Here is a 24011-nt window from a genome sequence, read left to right as displayed (position 1 = left end):
TTGTACAGACCAGCTATGGGACAAATAACGGTATTCTTCAATTGATTCTGAGAAAATTAATGAGTATAAATTCGTCGTATTGTAAACACAAATAGATTCATATCTTCTCATCCAAAGGAGCTACCTAAATAATTCAGTCCACATGGTTTCAGTTCTACAAGCAAAGAAAATTGACAAGCTACCATTACCTATGTGCAGTATAAAGCCCTTCCATAATACTCTAGATATCTGTTCCTTTGCTTCAGGCATTATTGCTTACTAGGGCATTTGGACAATTGTTTCCTGTGCAGAGACTCTAATGTACTCTCTCAAGTCCTACTGAGTCAAAATCATCCATACCTTGTTCCTTTTTTAAATACTGTGTCATGTTGGGCTACTGCATTCTTCTTACTCAAGGGAAAATTTAAATTCAATGGAGAGATTTTAATTTTTTTTTTGGGCTATAAAAAGTCAGTCCACAATGGCTTTTTATAAAGGAATCAAAGCTCTAGGACCCAGGTATGGTTTCATGTAAGTAACTGTGCATTTGCTTTCCCTAAAGAGTATGAAAGAGCCCACTTCTACCACTGATCCTCCTTGCTTTCTAGAACCAAGTCACGGTTACTCTTAGTTACTCAAGACAATATAGTTAGCAACCACTTGAATGTGTTTTATACTTATGAGTAAATTTAGATGTTCTTTAATAACCTTTTTTCCAGCTGTTTTTAATTCGTCAATGTTTTTCTGTCACTTGCAGAAAAGTAGAAAAATGTATTTTTAAAAGGCTTTCCCTCTTTAAATGCATTGCAGATATTTATTCAGGCAGTTTGACATTTTCAAGGTGGATTAGTTCCTTGTCATCCCTGAAACAATTATGATGGATAATACAATTCCAATTTAAAGCTTCTGAAAACTCAGGTTTAGCACCTGCATTGTTAACCATTTCAAATAACTGTCACAATTAACCTTAAAACTTATGGGCTACATGAGGGTGTTCAGTTTAAAATTGAATTAGAGGTTTATTATGTTGAATTTTACTACATTATCTTAGTGCTGTTTTGCAGGAGACACATGCAGGAAGGTCTCTTGTGTAGCTCTTAACAGCAAGTGGCAAAATGCTTTTTCTTTTAAGTTGTTTCCCTTACAGTTTGAACGGAGATGTGTCTGATATCAGTCTTGTTTCCCTTGCCTTCTATTTCCACTGAACAGTTTGAGTATTTTTGGTTAAATCTATTAGCCTTAGAGCTAAGAAGCTGACAGAAGAGACTGAATTGGACTACTGCTAAGCCATTAGATAAAAAAGATTTGGGCAGTCCTTGGAAAAGACTCTTGCTAATCTCTAAACAGTGAGCCTTTAAGAAATCATGAACAGTGCAAGCTTCCGCTTTTTCTGTAGAAGTTATTTATATGAAGAACTTTATACTAAGCTGTAATATAATTAACCAAGTGGAGTGCAGGATGCTGAAAAGTTGCTGATACTATTTTTCTTTCCATGTAAGCAGTCTCCAGTGTCCGACTCAAGGTGTCCACTTCTCATTGTTACTCTTCCTCTTCTTACTAATGACTATTTTATATTGATCTCTGTCTTAGTTAATAAAACTGCAGTGTTTTTCATATTCGGGGTTAGGTTTTTTTAATAACGTTACTATGGTTATGCAAATCTGTGTGCTTAATCTTCTAATTATTCTACTGTCATTGCTTCTGTGCTCAATTGTCAGCCTGCTGCCAGCAGGAGATACTGTGGGAGACTCTGAATGCTGAAAGCAAGTCCTAAATCCCTGTTGAGTTTACATGGCCTGGTGTCCTGCCTTAAATAGTCTCCTTTTTTGCTGAGATGGAATCATTAGAGGGAAATCACACACAAGGGGTTCTCTCTCTGTTTTTCTGTGAAGTACTTTTATGCTGTGTGGGTTTTGTTGGTTTTTTTTTTTTTCCTTAGGAAACTATTTTTTCAAACTAATATTTTAATAGTTTTAAAGTGAAAGTTTTCTTCTAGTTGTTTTTCTTCAGGATACTCTTCCTAGCTTTTTCCATCTTGCCTTTCTCAGCCAATATGCTTTCTTTCATTTTGTTTTTCTAATTGGGAAGAGACCAACTAATATTAGCATTTGTTCCAGCAGAGATGAGAGGATTTTTGTCTGTCTTCATTTCCCGTGCATAGCTTTTTTCCCTATAGATATTTTCCTTATTTAAAAGGGATCAAGGTTAGAGAAAAGAAAGAGTCCAAAACCATATGTTAACAAACTTCCCCTTGGTGCAGTTCTAGGAACTTTTCAGCAGAGAATGTTAGCAGTGATTCCCTGCCAGGAAAATACCTCAAGATTCAACAGGCTCACTCAGAGGATGGGGATTTTTTTCTGCTGTGGTCATCTTCCTTCAAGTTCAGGAGGACAGTATCTTTCAGAAGACAGAAAAAAAATGACTGAATGACGTGTTGACCTAAATTCTATGTTTCCCAAGATTTAGTTCGGCTAGTTTAATACAGGCTCTGGTGATTTTTGTTTTTGTCAACATGGATTTCCTGCCACAACTGACAAATATTACTGATAATATTGGTAGATGAGATAGAGATACTGGGTTTTGTTCTCAGCTGATGATTTATTTTTTCAAAGAAGGGATAATAAATTATGTACTCAGTGTAGCCACCTAGAAAGAAAAAGGTTACCAGGGAGATCAGGATGTAATGTAAAAATAGAAGTAAAAACCCAGCAATTGTGTTCAGTGTTCACATAGTGTAAGTTACTGAATTAGTTTTCTAAACCATTTAGCTGTCTTGTAATTGGTATAAGTTAAGCACTAGAAAGTGCTAGAAGTCGTGCTCAACCTGTTAAACTGTCGTGTGTAAACCCAAACACAGGACTATGTTAAATATTTGAGGACTGGACAAAGCTGTTAAATTGAGAAACAAAGACCAAGTTTGGAACTTGCATGAGGGTAACTCTTCATGTTTTTGACGTTTCAAAAGCTGGCTATTAATGCATGCTAAAATCACAAATTAAGGTTCTGTCATCTTACTAAATTAATGTTGCAGCTATTATTTTAAATTCTTTTCTTGTTGCATCTGTTTTTTTTCTCTCTCACACTGTTCCTATCCCAAATTTTCCCCATCTTTTCCTATCTTCTTTCTCCCTTTAGCACCCTGAAGTTTTATTGAGTCATCCATCCAAGCCAGTAAGTTCCCTGGCAAACTGAGTGGCTATTGCCAACCCCATTTAATTTTTCATGTTGCATGTGTGTTCACCTGTGCTTTTATATTTGGGCCAACACAGAGTATATTGGGGAATTACTTTAGTAGTGGGTGTGGAGAGTATGGATACAAACAAAATGCTGTGGTGTGTCTGACCAGTCATGCTCAAAAAAGCCTTCTAAGATGCTTTTACTTTTTAGCTGTGTTGGTCCAATTTCATTTTTGTTTGGCCAGCTTAATATTGTGGCAATGTTTTTGTTTCCCTTTGCTGCAGTTGCGTGAAGTGTCCTGTAGCTTTTCTTTCATCTGCATTGTCTGTGCATTTTCAGAGCAAGAATGTAGAATTTCCTTGCAAATCCAGCTTCTTGTGTGAAAATAGTCTGTAACACTATGTACGGCAGCGCATTAGAAATAATAATTAAGTTACAGCAAGTAAAAAACTGCTTAAAAACTTGTGTAACCATTAAGCTTACTGGTGCTATGTCAGTTTTAATTTTGGATCCTGTTACCAGCCTTCTCTTTGATGTCAAAGAGCACTCCTTTCAAGAAGTGTTTTTGTAATAATATCTTGACACCATAAATCACATGACCCAAGGTGTTTTTCATCAGAGATTTCTTTTGTGACTGTGTGCATTAAAAAACGTGTTACAAAACTTGCAGGAGGCTGATACCTGTGTTATTCTTGACAATGCTCAGGGTAAATGTAGCTGTCTATCCTGACAATCATTGTCTGAAGGTCAGAAAATTGCTGGTGCTTTTAGTAGTTCAGCTTTTGTGACATCCCACATTAGAAATTATTTTAATAGAGCAGATAATACAATGCATTTATGGGACTAGTTTTGGAAAAAGAGTTCTGGTGTGCAATAAGTGTTTTGTTAGGACTATCAGAAATAACAATGAGTAGTGAACTATGGCATAAAAACTACACTGCATTTTGTGTTGTTATATGTAAAAACCTTCATTAATAAATATTCTAAGGTATTTGGTGCACAAAGATTAGGGAAAAAAACCCATAATTTTCTTAAAGGATATAAGATTAGTGGATATGGCATTTGAAGGATTTCATTATTTGGTATTTGACAACAGATAATATTTTTTCCCCAAAGGTTTTGTTTGTGTGTTCAGTTAAGAAAAACAGTCAAGACTTTTCTGGTAATTTGATACATTCTTCCACTAAAAAATATTTGCCAGCCTCCTAACCCATAGATTACACTGGTACAGCCCATTACTAAACTTGTTTAATGTATCCTATTAAATAGGTTCTTTTATCAATTGCTTACGGTTTTGCAAACCTTTTAAATCTTTTAGCTGAAGTTTCCTGTGCTGTTTGATTCAGTCTGAGACTTTGTTTGCTTTTGTGTCTTTTCGAAACTCTCAGCCATAACAACTCGCTGTTATCCAGAACAAAATATAATAATATGTTGGTTTTAATCTTTTTTTACCACTAAGAATCTTTTATTAAAGAATTTTGTCCTTGTACCAGATATTTTTGATGCCCCTGTTTAAAATCTATCTGGATTGGTTAAAGGTTAAGTCCATTGTCTATTTGTATGTGCTCAGTAGAAAGACAGATTTAGCAACGAAAATTCCCAAAGATTCCACCTGCACTGGTTATACCCCATCCTGAAGAGGGAGGAAAACCTTCCCGTTGTCTCTCTCTGTTGCCACAGCCTCTTCTAGGTCTGGTCATTTGAGCAGGCAGCAGCACTACTAAGTAGACTCTTTACCAAATACCATACTGGTTCCAAGCAGCTGCTTGATACAAATACAGCAGAAGCAAGAACTGGGATCTCAGTGTGCAGAACCTATCAGGACAAATGATCTGTTAGGATTGGAAGCCAATACTAAAAGTTAGCTGTTGGGAGGAGAAAAACAGATTGGGTTTTTCTGGGAGAATAAGTAGCTAGGATTACAAGGAGAACTGTACTGAACCTAGGACTCGGCAAAAACATGGTGTGAGGAGAGGGTTGTATGTGAGCAGAAGACATGGGACTACAGGTGCTTTGGTTAGAACTAACTGTGCAAAAAAAAAAATCCCCCAAACCTGAAAAAAAAGTGGCAGGAGAAGGGTGAGGAGAACTGGTAGATTAGTGGAATCTGCCTGGATAAGAGAACTGGAATTTGAACCTGGCTAAATAATGTTGATAAAAGGTTGGGGAAATAAGATATAGTACAAGAGGATTGTACTTGGTGCAAACAGGCAAGAGAATTTGTGCCCAGGAGAGCATATTCTCTACGAAATCTGTAATAGCATGCAAAATTTCTGAGATTCCTCATTACTCTGACGTCAAAAAATACAAAATGTGGGAACAAACTGTATGTTTTATTCTCCAGTATGATATAGCCAACGTACAGCATAAGGTGCAATAGGCTGTGTGGTGGCTTTTAAAGTTCCAGTCCTGCTGATGGTTCATGACAATGTCAGCATCATCTCATGCAGTGGAAAGTTGGGAGGAGTTTCTCTCTGATTTTCTTATACCTAAAAAATTAAACTTACCTACTTTACCCCTTCCAGAGACCTTGTTAAGGTCTTGTTAACACTCATTTTGAAAAATTAGGTGTCCAAAAGCTAGGAAATGGCCAATGCAGCATTGTGTGGCCTTTCTCATTTTCTATTGGGAGGTAGTTCTTACAACGTTTTATAACTAAATTATCGTCTGTCAGACTCTTGCAGTGTTCAATATTGTGTGAGAAATGCTCCAAGAATGAGCCAGAAATATATAAGGAAGGTGATAATTATCTAGAGAAATTAGGTGATAATTTTTTTTTTATAGTAGGAAAGCATTGAGCAAATAAGGCAGGATATTTCTGCATCTCAGTTTTTCACCTCCATGGCAGGTATAATAACGCATCCTCGTTTCCCACTGGTGGTGTTATGAAGTGGTTAGTCACCATTTGCCAAGAAGCAGTCTGCAGTCATGATTAGCATGATAGAAAGAAAATTAGGAAATTTTTTTTTTTCAGTGTCACTTTGTAATTTGGAGTAAACAAGGCATCGACCTATACACTGAATGTCAAAAAACAAGTAGTGAATATCTGATCAGTACTTGAGTAAATGCCTTCTTCGCATTGAATGAAGCTCTGCTTCTGTAGAACAGTAGCCTGTGGTCAGGTGAGTAAAGCCTGGTTGAGAGGAGGCGTCGGTAAGGGGGCTGAAGCACGCTCAGAAAGACAGCTGTCACCTGGGCATTTCCCTCCTGTCTTTGTATACTGTTTGTTTTGGAGTAAATTCCAAAGAGAGCAAATTGTTAATGGTTAATAACAACTATGGGAACTCATATCTTTCTGAAGAGATCACTTTTTTCAGTAATGGGTTCCCTTGAGGCATCTTCCTCTTATTTAGACTTTCAGCCTTCTTTATGAAATGAGTCCAACCAAATACTTGCTTATTCAGTGTCAAAAATTGACAGTCACATTGACAAAGACTAAACATTATAAAGATTTTGTCAGTAATAACTTCACTTTTTGTGAAGGACTCAAGTTTTACAGTACACAGTATATGAGAAAATTCACTGAGTCTTTCACTTCCAGTACAGCCTTTTTGAAAAGCTGTGTTACAGTACACGGTGTTTAGAGTATTGGAACTAAAGGAGAAGCAAGTCTGTTTTTTTTCAAATCTATAATTTTGTTGAAACTAATAAAAACATGATAGAAGGCGGTGCACATGTTTTATCATTTGAATTGCTGTGGTCACAATAGGAAAAATAAAGAAAATGTTTATATGTGTTTGTCTTTTGCAGTAAATAGTCATCATATGTTTTTTTATTTGTGCGTGCATTTACTATTTTTAGGAGATGTGAGGCACACTTGGAGGTAGGAGGGTGGATTAAAACTGGATTTCAGATTCTTGGGACCTTCTACTTTGTGGCCAAAAGTTCTTGGCAACATTTGTATGTGAAATGTTAAATTGAATTTACTGTCTCAGTTCATAGGTAAAAGTAGAAAGTGTTTGCTGTGAATTATTTGCTGTTTGATTTGGTTAATTTTTTATGAATATTGATTTGGAATCTTAGTCATAATGTTTGGAATTTTTATTTACATTTTAGAACTTTTAAATTAAATCTGTGCTATTCTTTGCTTCCCTGCCTCTGGCACGCTTTAAGCTGGTTAAGATTACCTTTCCTCTTAGTGAAGAGTTTTTTGGCATGAGAAATATCAACTTAGAAAATTCTTTTTCATGTGTTTTGTCTTCCTCTCCTCTCCATCTGCAAATAGTGGTTATTTCTGTGAAACTTTGGTCATTTTTGTTTTAGTTATAGAAGTTGGCTTTGTCAGCTGATTTTCTGTGGAAGCAATAGAAGTTGTAGTACATGTATTTGAGGAACAATCATTCTTTCTTTTATTCTTTAGGTACCTGAAGCACTCACCTCATCACTTACCACATTCCAGATGGGAAATGGTGGCTAAGAGCAGAAAAGCAGAAAGCTGTTAAACCACCTCTTAGTTTATAGTCCCTCTTAAGACCTTTGAGAGCATATCCAGAGTAGTAAGCTTAAACTGAGTAGTAACTTTAAACTATTCTCAGTCCTGAACCACTTAGAATTTGAAATTAAATTCACACTGGCAAAGGTTGATACTGATCAGATAAACTTTGCTAATAAAAGCATAGCTTAAGAAGGTGCTGCTTTCTAGCTAAAATATGACTGTGTTTCTTATGCATATCAGTGCAGAATCAAACATGCAAGTTTGGTCATGCTCTTGAAAGTAGCTTAAATTCAGCTGTTTGACTCCACACTGGAACAAACATGGAGAGGGTCAGATAGGGTCAGCAGTAGCAGTTAAGAAGTTTAAAATAGCCTGTAATCAGGTAAACTCATTGGCCTGCTGGACAGACCTTTTCTTATTTCTTGTTTGTCAGAGGAGTAAGTGCAATGTTCCTTTCACCCTAAGCAAGCTGCTTTTAAAATTTATTTAATTTTTGTCATACTTTTATAGATTTTCATGTTTGTTTGTAATTATATTAAGAGGTTGCAGATTAAGAATACTGTCTCAGGCACAGCTGAAAGTTGAACCTATCAAAATGCACTTCTTATAGTCTCCTAACACAGCAGAAACTGTCTTAGTGCATTTGTCACTTTATATGTCCGTTTTGTTTCAAAAATTAAATTACTGACTTATTTTGGAATTTTTGTACACCTTTGGTGGGTAAGGGAAGCGATATGTGTTTGGGTTTTTTTACTGTGAGTATATGAATTCATTATTCATGTTTAACTTTCTTTTCTGTTAAAAAATACTGCTGAATTATTTTGCACAATGTTGCATTGCGAAGGTAGCCAATTTCATCTGTTCCAGATCTTGATGTGAGTTTGTGGGAAACCTCTAAATGCCTTCGTTTTCTCCCCTATACAGTGAATGAATCCAGTAGGATTTTTAGATATGGTCACGCAACACGTAGTTTGTGCATAACCCACAAAATGGACCAAAGTCACTCAGTCAGTAATTCACAACTCAGGAAGTGGTCTCCAGTTTACACCGTATCACATAACGTTCTCTTTGTGTTAGGTGAAAGTATCCATACTTATGTGCATTTATATACAAATAACACATGTTATGTGTCTCAAATAATAATGTATGCTGTGTAAATAGCCCTTTCATTCTATAAGAACCAGATACACTGACTTGTTGGCTAATTTTCTAAAAAAGAAAATTGATTTCCTTTTCTCAGTAATGTCTCTTGGGTTGTTGTGGAGATGCTTTTATTAGCACAGAGTAATATAAATCAGGACTGTACTGACAGTAGACTTGCATTAGGTCTTATAACTTATTTTGAGTTAGAGATTTTAGTAATCCAGGCTAACAGCCTAGCTTTGGTTTTTTCTAAAGAAGTTTCTTGATTATCTGATTATGTATTTTGGATGACTTTAAAGAGCCTGGAGGAGTATTTGTTAAAACAAACAATTTGAAATGTTGGAAACATACCTCAATCCAGTACAGAAGAATTCAGGCTCTGCGTCTGGTGAAAAACAGAGTTAACTCTATACATGGTGTCTCTTAGGAAAATATAGATACCCTCCAGTAGACTTACAGATGCCTCCCAAAACCAACATTCCCGGTTCCTGCAAAACAGTATTTGGGAGGGAAGGATGGATTTTTTTGTTTGAAATTTAGGTATAGTTGAAGAGGAAATGAAATAAAATATTTCAGATTTCCTGCAGGCTGAAAATCCCAATAGGGCATTTCAGGAACACCCAGCACTCTCCTTCCAAAGCAAAGCATGTTCCCTGATGCTTGCAGCTCTTCATGGAACGAACATGCTTGTCAGTCTCGTTGCTGCAATGTCCTCCTGTAGTCCACATCATCTTGGCAACACATTAATTGGACTGCAGCTTGCTGTAGAGAGCCCTTTCCAAGGCTGTATGAATCAAAGTGCTTGTGGGGCAGGAAGGAATCTGGAAGCATTGACAGCCCGAACTCCAAAAGGCTTCACAAAGCCTCCAGGCTCACCAGGGATGCACTTGGAGCTGGGTGTTAGTCAGAAGCTCAGAAGCAGGATTTTCAGACTTGGAGCTCAGTGACAGGGAAGTGGCAGGGTTTGACTTGAAAGTCACTCAGAAGTAGGGAGCCTTTTGAATCTTCCTAAGTGCATTGCTTCAGGAAAGAGTTCTGTTCTTCCAGGATCTATGGTTGTTGGGCACTCCTGCTGAGATCTGCCTGGGAGACCTGGGGATTGCCAGGCATTTTGTTCTAGGAAAAAATACTATGCAGGTTATGCAGCGCCACCCATCACTCTCAATGAACTTTTTAAAAGTCCAGTTCTGGAATTTCCACTTTAAAAAAAAAAAAAAAGAAAACAGTGTAACATTGACCCTCAGTCAGGAGCTGCAGGGCCAGGGCCTTGCAATATGAAGTGTTCAAGTATTTGGGAAACCCAGATCCGTCCCAAGGTCATAGTCCCAGTAAAGCCAGGCATCAGCATGTTCTTCAGTCCTAGAATATTCTGCTCTGAGATTCTCCTGGATTTCACTAGAATGTTGGCTTTAATGGAGCTAATTAAAAACGGGAGACTTCAAGGCAAAAATGTTGGGGTCAATGGACAGATATTTTCCTGCAGTTTTATTTTACTGAATAACTAAACTGACTTAGCCAAGTGTATTTTTGGTGTTTGGATCTTTGGAAGCAGCAGCTTCTAACCTTGAGTTTTAGGCTGCTGCGGTTCTGTCCACTTACCTTTAAAAGCAACAAAGTACTATACTATTGGATTTAGACTTACAGTGCTTTGGAGCATTGGCAGCTTGGAACACAACTTTCTGCAGCTGCACACAGGGGAAAAAAAGTCTGTGGTCTTTTTCTTCTGTTGTAGGTTTGTTTCAGAGAAGAGAAAGGCCTTGAGTTTGCAGGCAGTCTTGGTTGGCAGAATAGCTCCACCAAACCTGCTATTCACTAAAGAAAATTTGAGCAATTCTGAAATAGCTTTAATTGATATCAAATAGCAGTTCAAGATCCAAGAGCAGAGGGGCAGGGGGATAATGAAAAGATAATCTTTAGTCTGCTTGTTTAAATTCCACCATAAATACTGCCTTTTATTTGTCTCTAATATGCTTGGGAACTGTTGAATTAATTTTACTAATAAATTGGTGATTTTTATAACAAACCAAGCCATTAAAAAAAAAAAAAAAAACAAACAACAAAACCAAAACTCAAACAAAAACCCAAACCTACCAAAACCTCTTAATTAGGGTCATTTTATCCTCACTCCTTGATGGTTTTTGTCCCCATAGCCTGATTTTGAAAAAACGTATTTCCTAGATAACTAGCAAATATAATTTTAGTTGGTAGCCATACTGATATTAGTCCTAATCTATATGGCTCAGATAACTATCAAGGGCTTCAGTACATCAGCACTATCATTACAAATCTATCTGACACTTAGCATACTGATGTAGTTAGTAAAGGCTATTAACCTGTGATTTATTTTTCTAGATTATCTAGGTGAAAAATAACTCAGATAACCAATTCTGCAGTCATATCACTGTTTTAGAAGTGTATTTTAGAAACTTTTATACCCACTCACACTTCTTTTTCTTTCAAAAAGTTTAACTTTTTTCATACATTTACTTCTTTCTTCTGTTGATTCTGTTTCAGATAAAAAAAACACTTATGATTTTTGGACTGATTTAAAAAAATTAAATTTGTTTCTGAATTTTTCTTTTCCTGGAAAGTGTTTCCTTATACTTAAAAGAAGCATATGCACTGTATAGTTATTTCTGTGTAATAATTAATCTTGCCATTTTGAAATAGATATCTAGATAGCATTTTTTAGTTGTCGTAGTATCTGTAAAATGCATATGTGTGAATGAAGGAACCACTTGAACCTTTTTCTTACAGGCTCATGAGGCGACACTGGAGGCTAGGGCCAGCCCAGAGCTGAGTGATCGTATGCAGCAGCTGGAAAGGGAGGTAACACGGTATCGGGAAGAATCTGGCAAGGCTCAAGCTGAAGTGGATCGTCTTCTGGAAATCTTGAAAGAGATGGAAAATGAGAAGAATGATAAGGATAAGAAGATAGCAGAACTGGAGAGGTGAGAGTAGTATAAAGTTACTAGAGGAGCGAAAGAGTTGATTAAAGTTAGAGATAACTTAACTTGTCTTAAAAACCTTAGAATGCCTATTTTGGGAAAGTCTGTTTAGAGTTTTTCTGCCTTCAATCCTTTACTTTGGTAGATTGTAAGCTAAAAGGTGTCTTACTGTGTGCTTTCATTACCTGGTTGCTCAAAAATAGGGCTGATATAGATAGAAGAGTAGATAGAGCTGTAAGGAAATGGAGATGTTAGGAAAAGTTGCCCACACTATGGTGTGTTTGGAGAAAAATTTGTTCTTTGGCCTTAATAAATTCCTCAGGCATAGTTCTTCAAAAAACAACTAAGAAATATTACTTTTAAGAGTTTGTGTTACACTAGTTACTCAGGTTCTTCTGACAAGTGGCATTGAAACTCTTTTTACTGATAGAGACACAGGTAACTTTGGCTCATGTGAGGCCAAATGAACAGATTTGCTTTTGTCCAAACGAAGTGTGATTCAGCACTTTTCAGCATTTTCCGTCTTTCTGTTGGAGCCGCGGTGCTCAGATATTTTTTCTAAACATTTTATCTAAATGTCCCAAACAAAAATTACAATTTGTTACAATTCCATGACATTTATATCACAATTATAAGTAGTTGGTCTTGGGAAAGACCTGAAACAGACTTTGTTTTCTGTCATTTTCTCACCTTACAGTGGGCCAAGAGGGAGTTTCTAGACAGTAGTATCTGTTTGGGGATTTTTGTTTACTTTACCATTCGCAATGAAGAATCACTAACTTGGAACAGCAAAATGGAAATTTCATTATTCCCATTTGCCTTGTGCCAGAATAGTCTTTCTAATTTCTATCTTATCACTATTAAACTGCTCTGCATTTAGTGTCAGGAAGACTAGGGCAACTGAGTAGAGGACATTTCAAATTCTGTGTGATGGCAATAGTTATCATTCATTAGCTTGATGGTAGTCAAATTATGGGCCCCTCTGAACGACTGAAAATCTCTAAGAAGTCCATTTGGGTTTCCTTGAAAGTGACAGAGCTCTGAAAGAGTTAGCTTGTCAGCTGGGTTTCTTCTCTCTTTGTGATTGTAAGCAGCATCCTGTTAGTTTCCTTTAAGTTGTTGTTTTATTTAACCAGAATTCTCTATACCTACGGCGTAAACTGGAACACCCAAAAGTGAGGATGTGTCCTTTTTAACCGTCTTTCCTTTTTTTCTAAGTGATGTAACTTTCAGCCCATTGATAAATGATGTATTCAGCCAAACATTCAGGTGATAGGTTGGTAGAGTACGTGCGTTAAGTATAGACATGAAAAAGCTAAATAGCAGTTACAAGTCGTGTTCTTCTGTGTGATTTTTTTCAGTCCCTTAGAGGTGCCCATCTCTGGCATGAAGTTCACCGTGTCATCATCTTAGGGCATGCAAGTTGACTAGGGATCAGGGTATAAGCAACAAACTTCTATTAAAAGTAAGGTATGGGGAAGAAGTGTGTTCGTAGTGCCTTATTTTTTTCTGTGTGCAGAAGTAGTTACTGTTTAGGAAAAGCCAGTCAGAAGTATTCATCATTCCTCAACCTGATTCCTAGAGGAGATTGGAATGGCAGGAAGAGAATTTTCTTATGCACACTTTAAATGCAAGTTGATTTTTTTATTACATTAGCATTCAGAAACTCTAATCAAGATTGAGGCTTGCAGTGTCAAACACTGAATAAACACATGTAAGTGGCCTATAAACAAAGGAGTTTATACTCTACAAAGCAAAAATAACAAAGAAGAGAAATGAAGGTGAGCCTCCTTCTCTTTTACAGATAAAAGCGTTGGCACCCAATCTTCAGAGTTAGAAAGGAACTTTTTCTTTGAAAAGATGCAGTTCCGGAGATCTGCAAAGCAATTTTTGTTTTTCATGTTACAGTGATAGTTTCTTTCTGTTTCAATCACAGGCCAAACTCTTTACTATAACAATGAAAGCATAAAACCCCTAGATGACTGGACATCATTCCATGACAATCTGGTGAATACTTTGACTATTTGGTGTTATCCATTCCTTCTTACCACCTGATCTTCGCTCTAACAAAGAAAAGTCTCGTCCTCTTCTCTTTCTAACTTGTCTTTTCTACCAGTACTGAGATAACATAGAATATATCTTCTTTTATTTCTAGTAATTAGAACAGGTATTTCAGCTATGTCAAAGAAAAGACTACTTCTGTTATCATGTGATTGCCAGGAGCCGTCTAAGTCAAGCAGAAAAAAAGAATCTAAGAATATTCATGTTTGCTAACCACTGTAAGTGGAAATGGAAAAGGTCTTCAAGATCTAGAGACTGAAGGTGCATCCTGTTAGTGTGGTGAATTAGTGAAATGATGGAACTGTAATATAATACAGCACTGAAGAAAAACATACAAGGTTTCAGATACTTTGTAGTGAGGTTTTGACTAGTAATTTCTCCTTTCCTGAAAAATTGTTGAAATTTCTATTTGGCCTTAGATGTTTTCAATTGCTCCCCCAAACCCTTGTTCTCTGGAAGCTTACTTTGTCCTTGTGAGTTTTTACACAGAGCAGAGATTTTTTAACATGCTCATTAAATGTATAGGTTTTATCTACCATGCTTGTTTATAAAGTATTCTTTCATGGCTGAACTGATATATCCAGGCATGTTACATAGATGTCTTAGAGCTAGAGTCTTGGTTTCCTGAAAAGAATAGATGATTTTGACTTGTATTGATTTGACTTGCTTCCTAAACTGTGATCCATGCAGAGTGAGCTAGAAACTATCTTGACTTCTAAGGCTTCTACAGCTATTCAAACTCTGCTGTGCAAAGCAGAACCCTAGTGCTTGCAGAGGCGTTCAACAGCAAGCAAAAAAAGTGAATATTGCTGTGCCTATCAGGAACCATTATTATTCCATGGAGGGCAAGATGAGAAGAAATAAGTCACATTTAGAGAATAACTGTACTAGCAAAACAGGGAATCTCTCCCTGGATTTTCTCCTTATGCTTGTTATATGTGACAACTAGACCATATGTCATCAGGAGATGAGAAATAGTAACACGGTTTCATCCACAGAAGAGGAGTTGCCTATAAGGGAGGTATGTATAGGGGAACAGAGAAGGAGAAAAGATAGGGGGAGACAAAGATTAAATGAAAAGCAGAAAACTGTTCTCTTAAGCCTTATCAGTGATGTCAAAGCTATCTTTTGTTCGAATTAAAGAGGGAAATGCTTCCGCTTTTCAGTGTTGCAATTACTGGGTGGGGGACGTTGTTTTTCAGCTCTAAATGGTAGGAAAGATATCAAAAAATAATGTGTTAAATATGGTGCATGCTACGCAAAAGTTTGAAAAACACTCTAGAGTCAACATGAGATTGAAAGCACAAGCTCATTAATTTATATTCTCTGTGGGCAAGATTTTTCTTACAGGAAGGTGGACCATAAGTCCGCATTTCTTCTGTGGGTGAACAGTCCTATAAGTTTTGTTTCTGTCCCTGGATTGTGGTGTTGTAGAGGGGTTTGTAGCTGTCTGGCTATTTGTTTTCTTTATAACTAACTGCTTTTTGTATTGCCATTCCATAATTTCCTATCTCTCTGTAACTTTTCATTTTGTGTTTTGTTTCCTTCCTCGCTTTTTCTTTCCATTTATACTGTCGTGTCCTGGTTCCACGAGTTGTTTTGTTTTGTACGTGCGGGGGTTTTTTTGACTATGCTTTTTCTCAGAAAGCACACCTCCCGCAAATTGCACCCTCCCTACCAGGTGTCGGTCCCTGCACCACAACACGTAGGGGGGTTTGTGTGGGACTTCCTGGGAAAGTGAGTGCTCTGTAAGGCTTCTGTTTCCTACGGGGTGGAATGTCACCGCTGGCTGCCCGGCTGCTGCTGCTGCTGTTTGGGTCTGTTGCAATTATGCCTTTTTCCTTAGGTCAAACAGGAACTGGTTATGTCAAGTACAAGCTCTAACAGTCTCTGCGTTCAAATCGTGTCGCAGTGGTTATGACCACAGCCCAAAGGATGTTTGCTGCTATTCTCCCCGATTTAAACTTGATAGAAGCTGTTGCTTTTTATTCTAATTCTCTAGCCATGTGTTACCTTTGGTTCTAATCTCTGCTATCAATTCTGCCTGAACCAGTTAAACTCTAAGTATTCTAAAATATGTCATTGGTAGAGGTCAGTATTGACTTATTCTTGAGTTTTATTGTGGTTGTTAACCTGTAATATGAAAAATTAAAAAAAAAACCCAAAAGCACGTGGCTATCACAGCCTTCAGATGATAGTTTACACACAGAGTTATTTGTGTGCATATATTCTGCAAATAAGAACTGACTTCGTACTTGAGAAGTGGCAGTAAATATATATGCGTATGTTGCTTCAGAAGTAAGCACTGAGTGTATATACATGGAAGTCCTGGTTCCAGTTACAGACTTGAAATTGATTTTAATTTGGCATGCTCGCTATGCGTGATAGGTGGTCCTTGTAAGGACATAGGGCACTACAGGAAGACAGTACTCGGCTTTGGAAGACCAGCAGTCCCGTTAGGGACACATAGAAATGGTGGCTATTTTAAGAGAGAGATTTTGGGGAATTTTTCTAAAAAGAATTTAGGGGTGCCTTGTTCAAGAAGCCTTCAAACTTTTGATGTGTAGCAGCCAAAAGATATAGTCCTCGTCTTAAGTATTTCTTCTCAACAGTAAATAAAAATAAAAGATGAAAAAACATAGGGTCATCTCAAAGGTGTGCTGAAAAATATGGACAGAAGAAGGAAGTATCGTACTCTCTATGTCTTTAAGACAGTGGAATGTTGTGCAACGGTCTGTGAAGGATAGATGGAGGAAGAAATTAACTACATCTTCCTAGATTCCTAGAATACTCTAAAGGAAACTATACTAGTCAATTATGCCCTAAGCTTAAGTCACCAATTTGAAGTTGAAATACATATTTTCAAACGACTACTTGTATCTTATAATAATTGTCTTTGGTTTTCAAGTTATTTATTTCTGTGAATTTTTAAATATTTTTTTTTAGAGAACTCCTAAACAAGAATAAAATCAGGGCATATAAGTAATTTAAAATAAAAGGGATGTTGTCAAATTAAAGAATAAAAGCGGTTTATAAAGTCATAATCATCACCATCAAAGTTAACCATGAGAGATGGTATAATTCTGTATTATAGTAATTAATTAAAATCCTCCAAAAATAAATTGAACACTCATTCAGGCATAGAAAAAACTGAAATAGTTAATTATTGCTTTAAAATACTTTAAACCATTTTGGTACCATAAATCATGAAAGCAAATTGGATATATTTATCTCATGGTTGCATGGTATTATTACAAGGCAGAATTTGTTATTGTTACTCAATTAACTTTCTCATCCACTTCCCTCAAAAATCCATAGGTTAAGTGAATATTAAGATTCTAAGGTTAATAACTCAAAACTTAGGACATTCCAAAATGAAGATTGCAGTGTAATTTTAATTCACTTCTTAATGTGAGCCTATGTGTCACAGTAAATTGATACAATGTTTAACCATGTGAACAATTTGTTTCCACAAGAATGGTGCCTTTGGTGTGTGAAGGATGTAGCAGAAATTGTCCCCAAAAAATCCCGGGTGAAGCTGACACGTCATGGAAAATTTCAGCAGAATTTGTTAATGTTCGGCAAGCAACTGAGAACCAGGTTTTGTAATGGAAAAAGTGGTTAGGCCTATAGTTATTCCAACTCCACCTCTGAGCACACAGATCTATTTAATATTAAGATTTTCATCATTTCTGAGTTAGGAAATGAATTAATGATTTCTTTCTTCTCAGTCTTGCTTTATCTTCATACAAAATGAACATTACACCTGAAGTCCCACATCAGGTTTCACAGAGGAAAAAATAATACATTTTATATCAACATAACTGCTCTAAACAGATAAGAATATAAGATGCAGGCACCTTTACTTACAGGTATTTAACTTCGAATGTTTGAAAGTATTTTCAAAAGGCAAGTGTCTGCCCTTTGAAAGTGAACCTTTGTTAAAGTGCCTTAAGATCGACACTGAAACTCACTAATCGCTTTTGAAACCTACATCTAAGGGTAGGGAGAGAGAGAGAGAGACGCTGCCAGTAATTGTAAATCCATCTGTAGAGAGCACCAGATAAAAAAAACATCATAGTGATTTTACGGTGACTCCTCAATCCGTCCTTACCTTTTTCAGATAATAGGATATCCTTTTTCCATTTGTTCTTTATTTAGCTGTCCTTTATTTCCCATTCTCTCCGTTTTTCTGTGTTTTGGGAGAAACTGAAACTTTGTGATACTGCAGAAACAGCTGTTCTAAAAAATAAGGTCAAAGAACTCCAATTAGTCCAGCCCTTGACATGGTGAGAGGTCAAGGCTGGTGCAGGCTTTGGCTGAATGACCGTACTGTGTTATCCCATCACTGAACCATCTAAGCCTGGGTATTTGCCCTGGTGTCATTTCCATGTTCAAGCAGGCAGGACTGACACTATTAAACAAGAGTGATTCATCTCTATGGAACTGGATACAGACCGCCTCCATTGTTAAATTCAGCAGTGGGCCAAAAGCTTGGTTTGGCTACTAATCCAAGAGTAAGGATCTGATCTTGGATCCTCCAAGAAGGACCCTACACTAGAGAAATACTTACAAGAAATGAGACACACTAAATGAGTTCACTAATTGTGAACTTTTTTGAAGACTTCTTTTTCTGCCAAATTGCCTGTAGCGTTAAAGCCCTGTTTGTGCTTATCATTAAATCCAGGTGGTTATCAAGCATTCCCTCTCACGCCTAAGTCTATTATCTGTAATGAATGTAGGGCTTGTCATCTGATGATTTATACTCTGCCTGCATTGGAGCAATGATGGGTTTTATTTAGCAAATCAACTGCTAGATCAGTAGAGTGTAAGAGCTGTGATGTAATTAAAATAATTATAAAACCGGAGGAGGAAGAACATCATGTAAATAACGAGCCTAGTTTGCATATCAGGGTTTCATTGCTGCCTGCCTTGACTATGTCTCTTCAAAAGCTGTTTTGTATCTTTGTTTCAGTCAACACTGTTGAGCAATATGAGGATATTCATACTCACAAACTAGTTTGTAAGGACTAAAAAACAAAACAAAACAAAACAAAACCAAAAAAACCAAACCACCAACACCACCACCCCCCTTTTATACAACTAATAGAATAAAAATTAAAGTGTCAAATCATTACATTGTCTTCTTGGATTACATTAGGAACAAAAGGAAACTCTAGTAAAAAAAGGGAAAAGCCAGTGAAATAGCAACATTACTGTTCCATGGCTGTCTGTGGTCATGTTTGTGCTCTTAAATCCATGCATGCATGTGCACATGGATGCACACACAAACCTGCTCTCTCTCTGTCTCTCCATCTCTTCCCCACCCCTCTAAATATCAATGAAAAAGAAAGGACCGGTCATCATTCTTATTACCAAGAAAAGGTGTCAAAAGTGGCAAACATAAATAGCCTTTCTGCTTTGACTGACACAAGGAAGATCAAGTGCATATTATTCCCTGTCAGACCTCTTTGAAGGAACGACGAAGTTGTAAATACACACAATCACTCACTGTCAAACAAATGGAATTCAAAGGTTGACTAGAAATCGTTGCATAAACTTCTCCCTAAGTACATCTGAGACTAATGTATCAGACTCATTCCACTCCCTGTAATATACAAGCATGTGGACAAAATTATAGCTGGAATAATTAACAGCTTTTTAGATACATATATATATTTTTTAATTAAAATACTGAAATGTTCATATCTTGCCAACTTCTTTGATCTGCACCCAGTGATCAGATTTAAGTCAGCTATATCTTGAAAATTAAAGAGGTGGCATTTTAAAAGAAAATGGATTTCTCCGAGACTACCCTTTGGAGCTACAATTGTATTGTCTCCCTGTGTGACTGTTGCATCAGAGTACACAGTTAGAGGGGCTGGGCAGAAACGCTGCTGCTGGATCTCGTAAGGAATGCTGCAAGTGTGTGTTCTTGCTCGAAGGGAAATAGTGCAAACTAAAGATTATTATTTTGCTCTGTAATGAGCATGTCTCGATATGTGTCTGATCCTGCTTGCTTGGGGCTGCTTCCTGGGGCAGATGCTTGCTGCGCTCCTCTGCTCAATTTCACTGATGTAGCCCTGTGCACTGAGGCTTTACCTCCAGTCTGTGGCAGATCTCCATTGACTTCCTAAGAACTGGCAATTTCAAGTCTTTTCCTCAGTTTTAGTTTGACAGCACAGTTCCAGATTTTTTCTAATTTTAATGTGCTTTCAGACATATTCCTCATTTTTGTTTGGATAAATACTGTGATTATTCTAAAAATCCACATTTTAAAAAAGTATTTTGAACTCCTGTAAAAAAACGTGGGAAAAGGGGCTAGAAATTACACAAAATATATTTTTCTTTGGAAGATAGAATTTATTTCGTGACAAAATGAAGATGTAGCAGTAATTATTCTCCATTCAAATCCTGTGCAGCTGGCTAAATAGTACTTCTGTAGCGTGCAGAAAATTGCAAGTGACCTAAGCATAGTGTCTCAGGTGCTGTTTTACTTTCATCTTGTGTCATCAAAAGATGCTACCTTTAGTAGCAGTTGAAAGAACAGTACGGTTCATTCAAATTCTACAGGGCTATTCTGAATTCTTGCCTGTACTTTTTTTTCCACTGTTAAATTGAAGAAACAATGTCACAATATCATTACAATAGAACCAGAATCTACAAAGGGTCCCTGAAACACAAAATGAGAAGGCTTGAACTTTCATAGTCTAGATTCAATAACAGTCATGAAAAAGTCAAACTTTTTTCCCCCACCGTATTTATTCCCGTATTTAACCAAGTGTTTATTCTCACTTTTTTGTTGCCTTTTGTTAAGTTTGCTTGCCTAGTCAGAGCAGCTCAGCATAGAGAGTGTACTCTTGGATTTCAGTCAGAATTGTTAGTGACACGCTTTTCTGTATGAATTAACTGAGGCTTTTGGAATGTTATAACTTACTTCAAGATCAAACACTGAGATGTGGTATTTGACATTTTGCAAGTCTCATCTTTCCCAAAATCCCCAAATAACGCAGCCTTTACAACAGCTGTCATGGAAGAACTTGATCTGAAGAATGTTTAAAAGCCGAAGAAAAGTGTCTGTACGCTAGTTTATGTGTTACAGACCGTACACTTCTTAGTGGTAACTTGCTCTGAAACTGCTGCTTGTACAAATTCAACATCCTACACTGTTGTTTGTAAAATTTATGCCAGAAATAAGGACTTCAAATTTCATTTACATGGTTCCATATACCAAGAGTAATAAAATATATAACAGTTAGCCTGTCCTATGGCAATATTTTTCTCCAGAGCCTATCTTGCCTTTTTAGAGTGAAGTTGTGCCATGAGACAAGTACAACATACATTGTAGAAGCCAAGTTGCCACTTTGGACAGGAGGACAGTTACTTTTCCTCTCTTCTATCGACTGAAAAGAGTAAAGTTTAAAATCAGATGAAAGAGATCTGTATTTATGGCTCCTTGTTGACTTACCTTGCTGTTATCAGTGAAATTGACAGCAGATGCCTTTGAAGATACTGGATATATTTGGGACAAAAAAAAAAAAAAAAGGCAATAATGAACCGTGGGACCTCATGTTATACAGGGAACTCCAGCATTTTGTCTTGGTCAATCCTACTGTTGAACAATGTTGGAGAGAACTGTCAAAAATATGCCTGTTTGGTCATTATTGCTTTTAGATTGCACCTTCTATGGGAGAATTAAGAGAGCAGCACTACAGGAGGAAGAGACAGATGCTATTTTTGTTTGTCTTTGGAAAGGTGACTTCAGTGTTAAAATGAAGAAAGGTGAACTTTTAGCTTTGACAAGTCTTCAGGTCTTGAAGACTTTACTCCATGGTTGGGGTTTTTCTCCCTTCTATTTATTCCCTTTTGACAAGTCTGGGTCATCTGCAGGAAAAGGGAAAAAAAAAAATGTCTTGCACATGGAGCTAAAATAAGGCCCTAGAAAGTGCTTAAAGGAACACGTTAGAGTTTATCACAGATAGTCAAACTCCGCATTTTCAAAATGTTGGTTAGAATTCTGGAAGAAGGATACTTGCTGGTGATGTGGTGTAAATCCAGTTTTCTACAGTTGACTTGTTTCCCTTTAACAAGAACTCTTACTATTGGAGACTATTTTCTCAACAGAAGGTTGCCTCTAAGTGAAACGGTGTAATCTAATGTAAAGGTCATTTTTTCTTTTTTTTTTTTTTTATTAGATGTCTGTAAGACATGCAGCTCTGTGTTTGTGAAGGATTGTGTGTCTGTGTGTCATTACCTGATTTAGATCTGCTTGTTTTGTCCTGTATTCTTGAACTGCCTTATCTCTGGACACTGTTTTCACAAACTCTTAACTCTTTTTCTTTCGCATCTCCTTCCTGGATTTGCTGTTTCCTTCAGCCTCACCTCAAGGTCAGTATTCACTTTTAATAAGGGTTTTTATAAGACTGTTGTCCGCTCAGCTAAAATTGAAATCTCACAGAAGATTACATATCAAATTACATGATCTACAAAGTAGAAGACCAGGGATTTGGTTAAGTCTGTGTAGGAGGATGGGTTGGATAGGGTGCACGTTTAGAAGGAACTTGTACTTGAAGGAAAACATTCCTATCAAACCACTGTAAGTCAATGTTGTAGTGCACTGGGAAGAAGGGGGAAGACTTGCCAATGAAGTCTTTCAAGGGAAAAAACTACAGGAACAGGAAGCTGAAGCAAGACAGTTTAAATATTATTGGTTGTTTCTGTTACTTCAAGAAGAAAGAAGATTGAATATTAGCCATATGCTCTGATACACGCTGTTGAATGCAAAACTAGTTCCTTTAAAATACTAGTTATGCATACTTTTAACTGTTGGATTTTTGTCATTGCATCTGTGTCTGAAACCTTGCGGTGGTGTTGCAGAACTGGTTTTGGTACAGTTTGAGTGTGTTATGCTGTCAGAGAGAACCAAGGGCTGAGGGTTAAAGATAAGTAAGTTTGTAAGAGGATAAATTTGTTCAGGGCACAAAGTGATAAACTACTGAAAAAACTACTGAGACACAACATGTTTTGAAGTCTTTCAGCCATGATTCTATTTTTTATTTTTATATTTTAAAAGCAGTTGCTAGACAGAGATTTTTGGGATTTCAGTAGAACAGTTAGGAGTAAACGTCTATGGCCTACATCAACACAAGTCAGAGTATTATCTAATGACCACCAGTTGCCTTTAAAAGGCTCTGAAACCATTTTGGATTCTAGTCTTTGCTGATAAAATCTGTTTGGTAGAAAGCGTCGGTGACTCCTGATGAAGGAATGATTATAATTGTTTCAGACAGTGTCTTTGGCCAGAAAGCCACTACTTCATGACTAAAGTTCTGAGTTGTCGACCAACATCCGACATTTCTATTCCTGATTAACACTGTGAAAAATGTGGTGGTGAGCGGAATGCCACGATGCTGCGATGCTGCTGACGCCTTTAAATTGCATCGGCGTTCTGACCTTGGTTTGGCACGGATGTTGCACTTGTGGCCTTGGCTGCCTATTTTCCTTCCTCCCACAAACTGGAAAAAGATTGGAAGTTAATCATGTTGTCCATCAATACCTTCCATATTCAGTGTATCGTACTGGCATACTTGTAATTGTTGGGGAGAGGAGGGCTGTCCTTGAATGACCCTCTTTCCTCAGATCCCAAAGAGCAGAACTGCCAGGAAGTTTTTCTGCCCTGTGAGCATTCTCCTCTGAAATACACAGTGTCTTTTCTTGCATGAACAGGACTTCTGTTGGCTAGTCTGTATTTGCTGGTTGCCACCACGAGTGGTGTTTGATGTGCTTTGCCAAGAAAGATGTTTTAGAATCCATCTGTCAAAGATATTTCTTCAATCCATATGGCTATAGGTTTTTATCAATAAATGTACCCATGGTGGAATTTGTGATGAACAAGAGGGGAACTATTTTTACGTTGTGGTTTGAGTGTGCTTTTTCTGAGACCTGGCATGATTTCTCTTTCCCCATAAAATGTAACCATAACTTTTATTTCTCTCATTTAGAGCATATTATAAAATTTGGCTAGGGAAAATATGACTGTGATTTGGGTTGGCAGAGTTTTAGGATCTTTGAAGAATTTTCTGATAAAACATTAAAGATATTGTCTATTCTGTCCTAGTTTTTTAGTGGCTTTTCAAGTTGATTGCTATGATGGATATTTGCTGAGGTTTTCATGTATTTGTTAAAATAAACTAAGAGTGTAAGGGAATAGGTGGAATGACTGCTCTTGGAACTACAAAATCCCTGCTGACCAGAAACACAATGAAAGG

The 24011-nt window shown here is 37.0% G+C and overlaps 1 protein-coding gene across 6 annotated transcripts in view; it reads left to right on the top strand.

The window, feature by feature from the left end:
• Positions 1 to 24011, top strand: part of ERC1 (ELKS/RAB6-interacting/CAST family member 1) — a 284902-nt gene that overhangs the window by 106164 nt on the left and 154727 nt on the right. For 2 of the 6 annotated variants that reach the window (XM_086467310.1, XM_086467304.1), the window contains one exon: positions 11492 to 11685. In XM_086467310.1, coding sequence (XP_086323436.1) covers positions 11492 to 11685 — 194 coding nt within the window. Of the gene's footprint in view, positions 1 to 3114; positions 3151 to 6759; positions 6794 to 11491; positions 11686 to 22119; positions 22132 to 24011 lie in introns of all 6 variants that reach the window. The other 4 variants (XM_086467298.1, XM_086467291.1, XM_086467318.1 and 1 more) reach the window with 4 other exon arrangements.

This window comes from Leptosomus discolor, chromosome 1 (genome assembly GCF_034619465.1).
Source record: "Leptosomus discolor isolate bLepDis1 chromosome 1, bLepDis1.hap2, whole genome shotgun sequence".
In the NCBI taxonomy this organism is placed as follows: Eukaryota; Metazoa; Chordata; class Aves; order Leptosomiformes; family Leptosomidae; genus Leptosomus; species Leptosomus discolor.
This window is presented reverse-complemented; position numbering and strand designations above follow the sequence as displayed.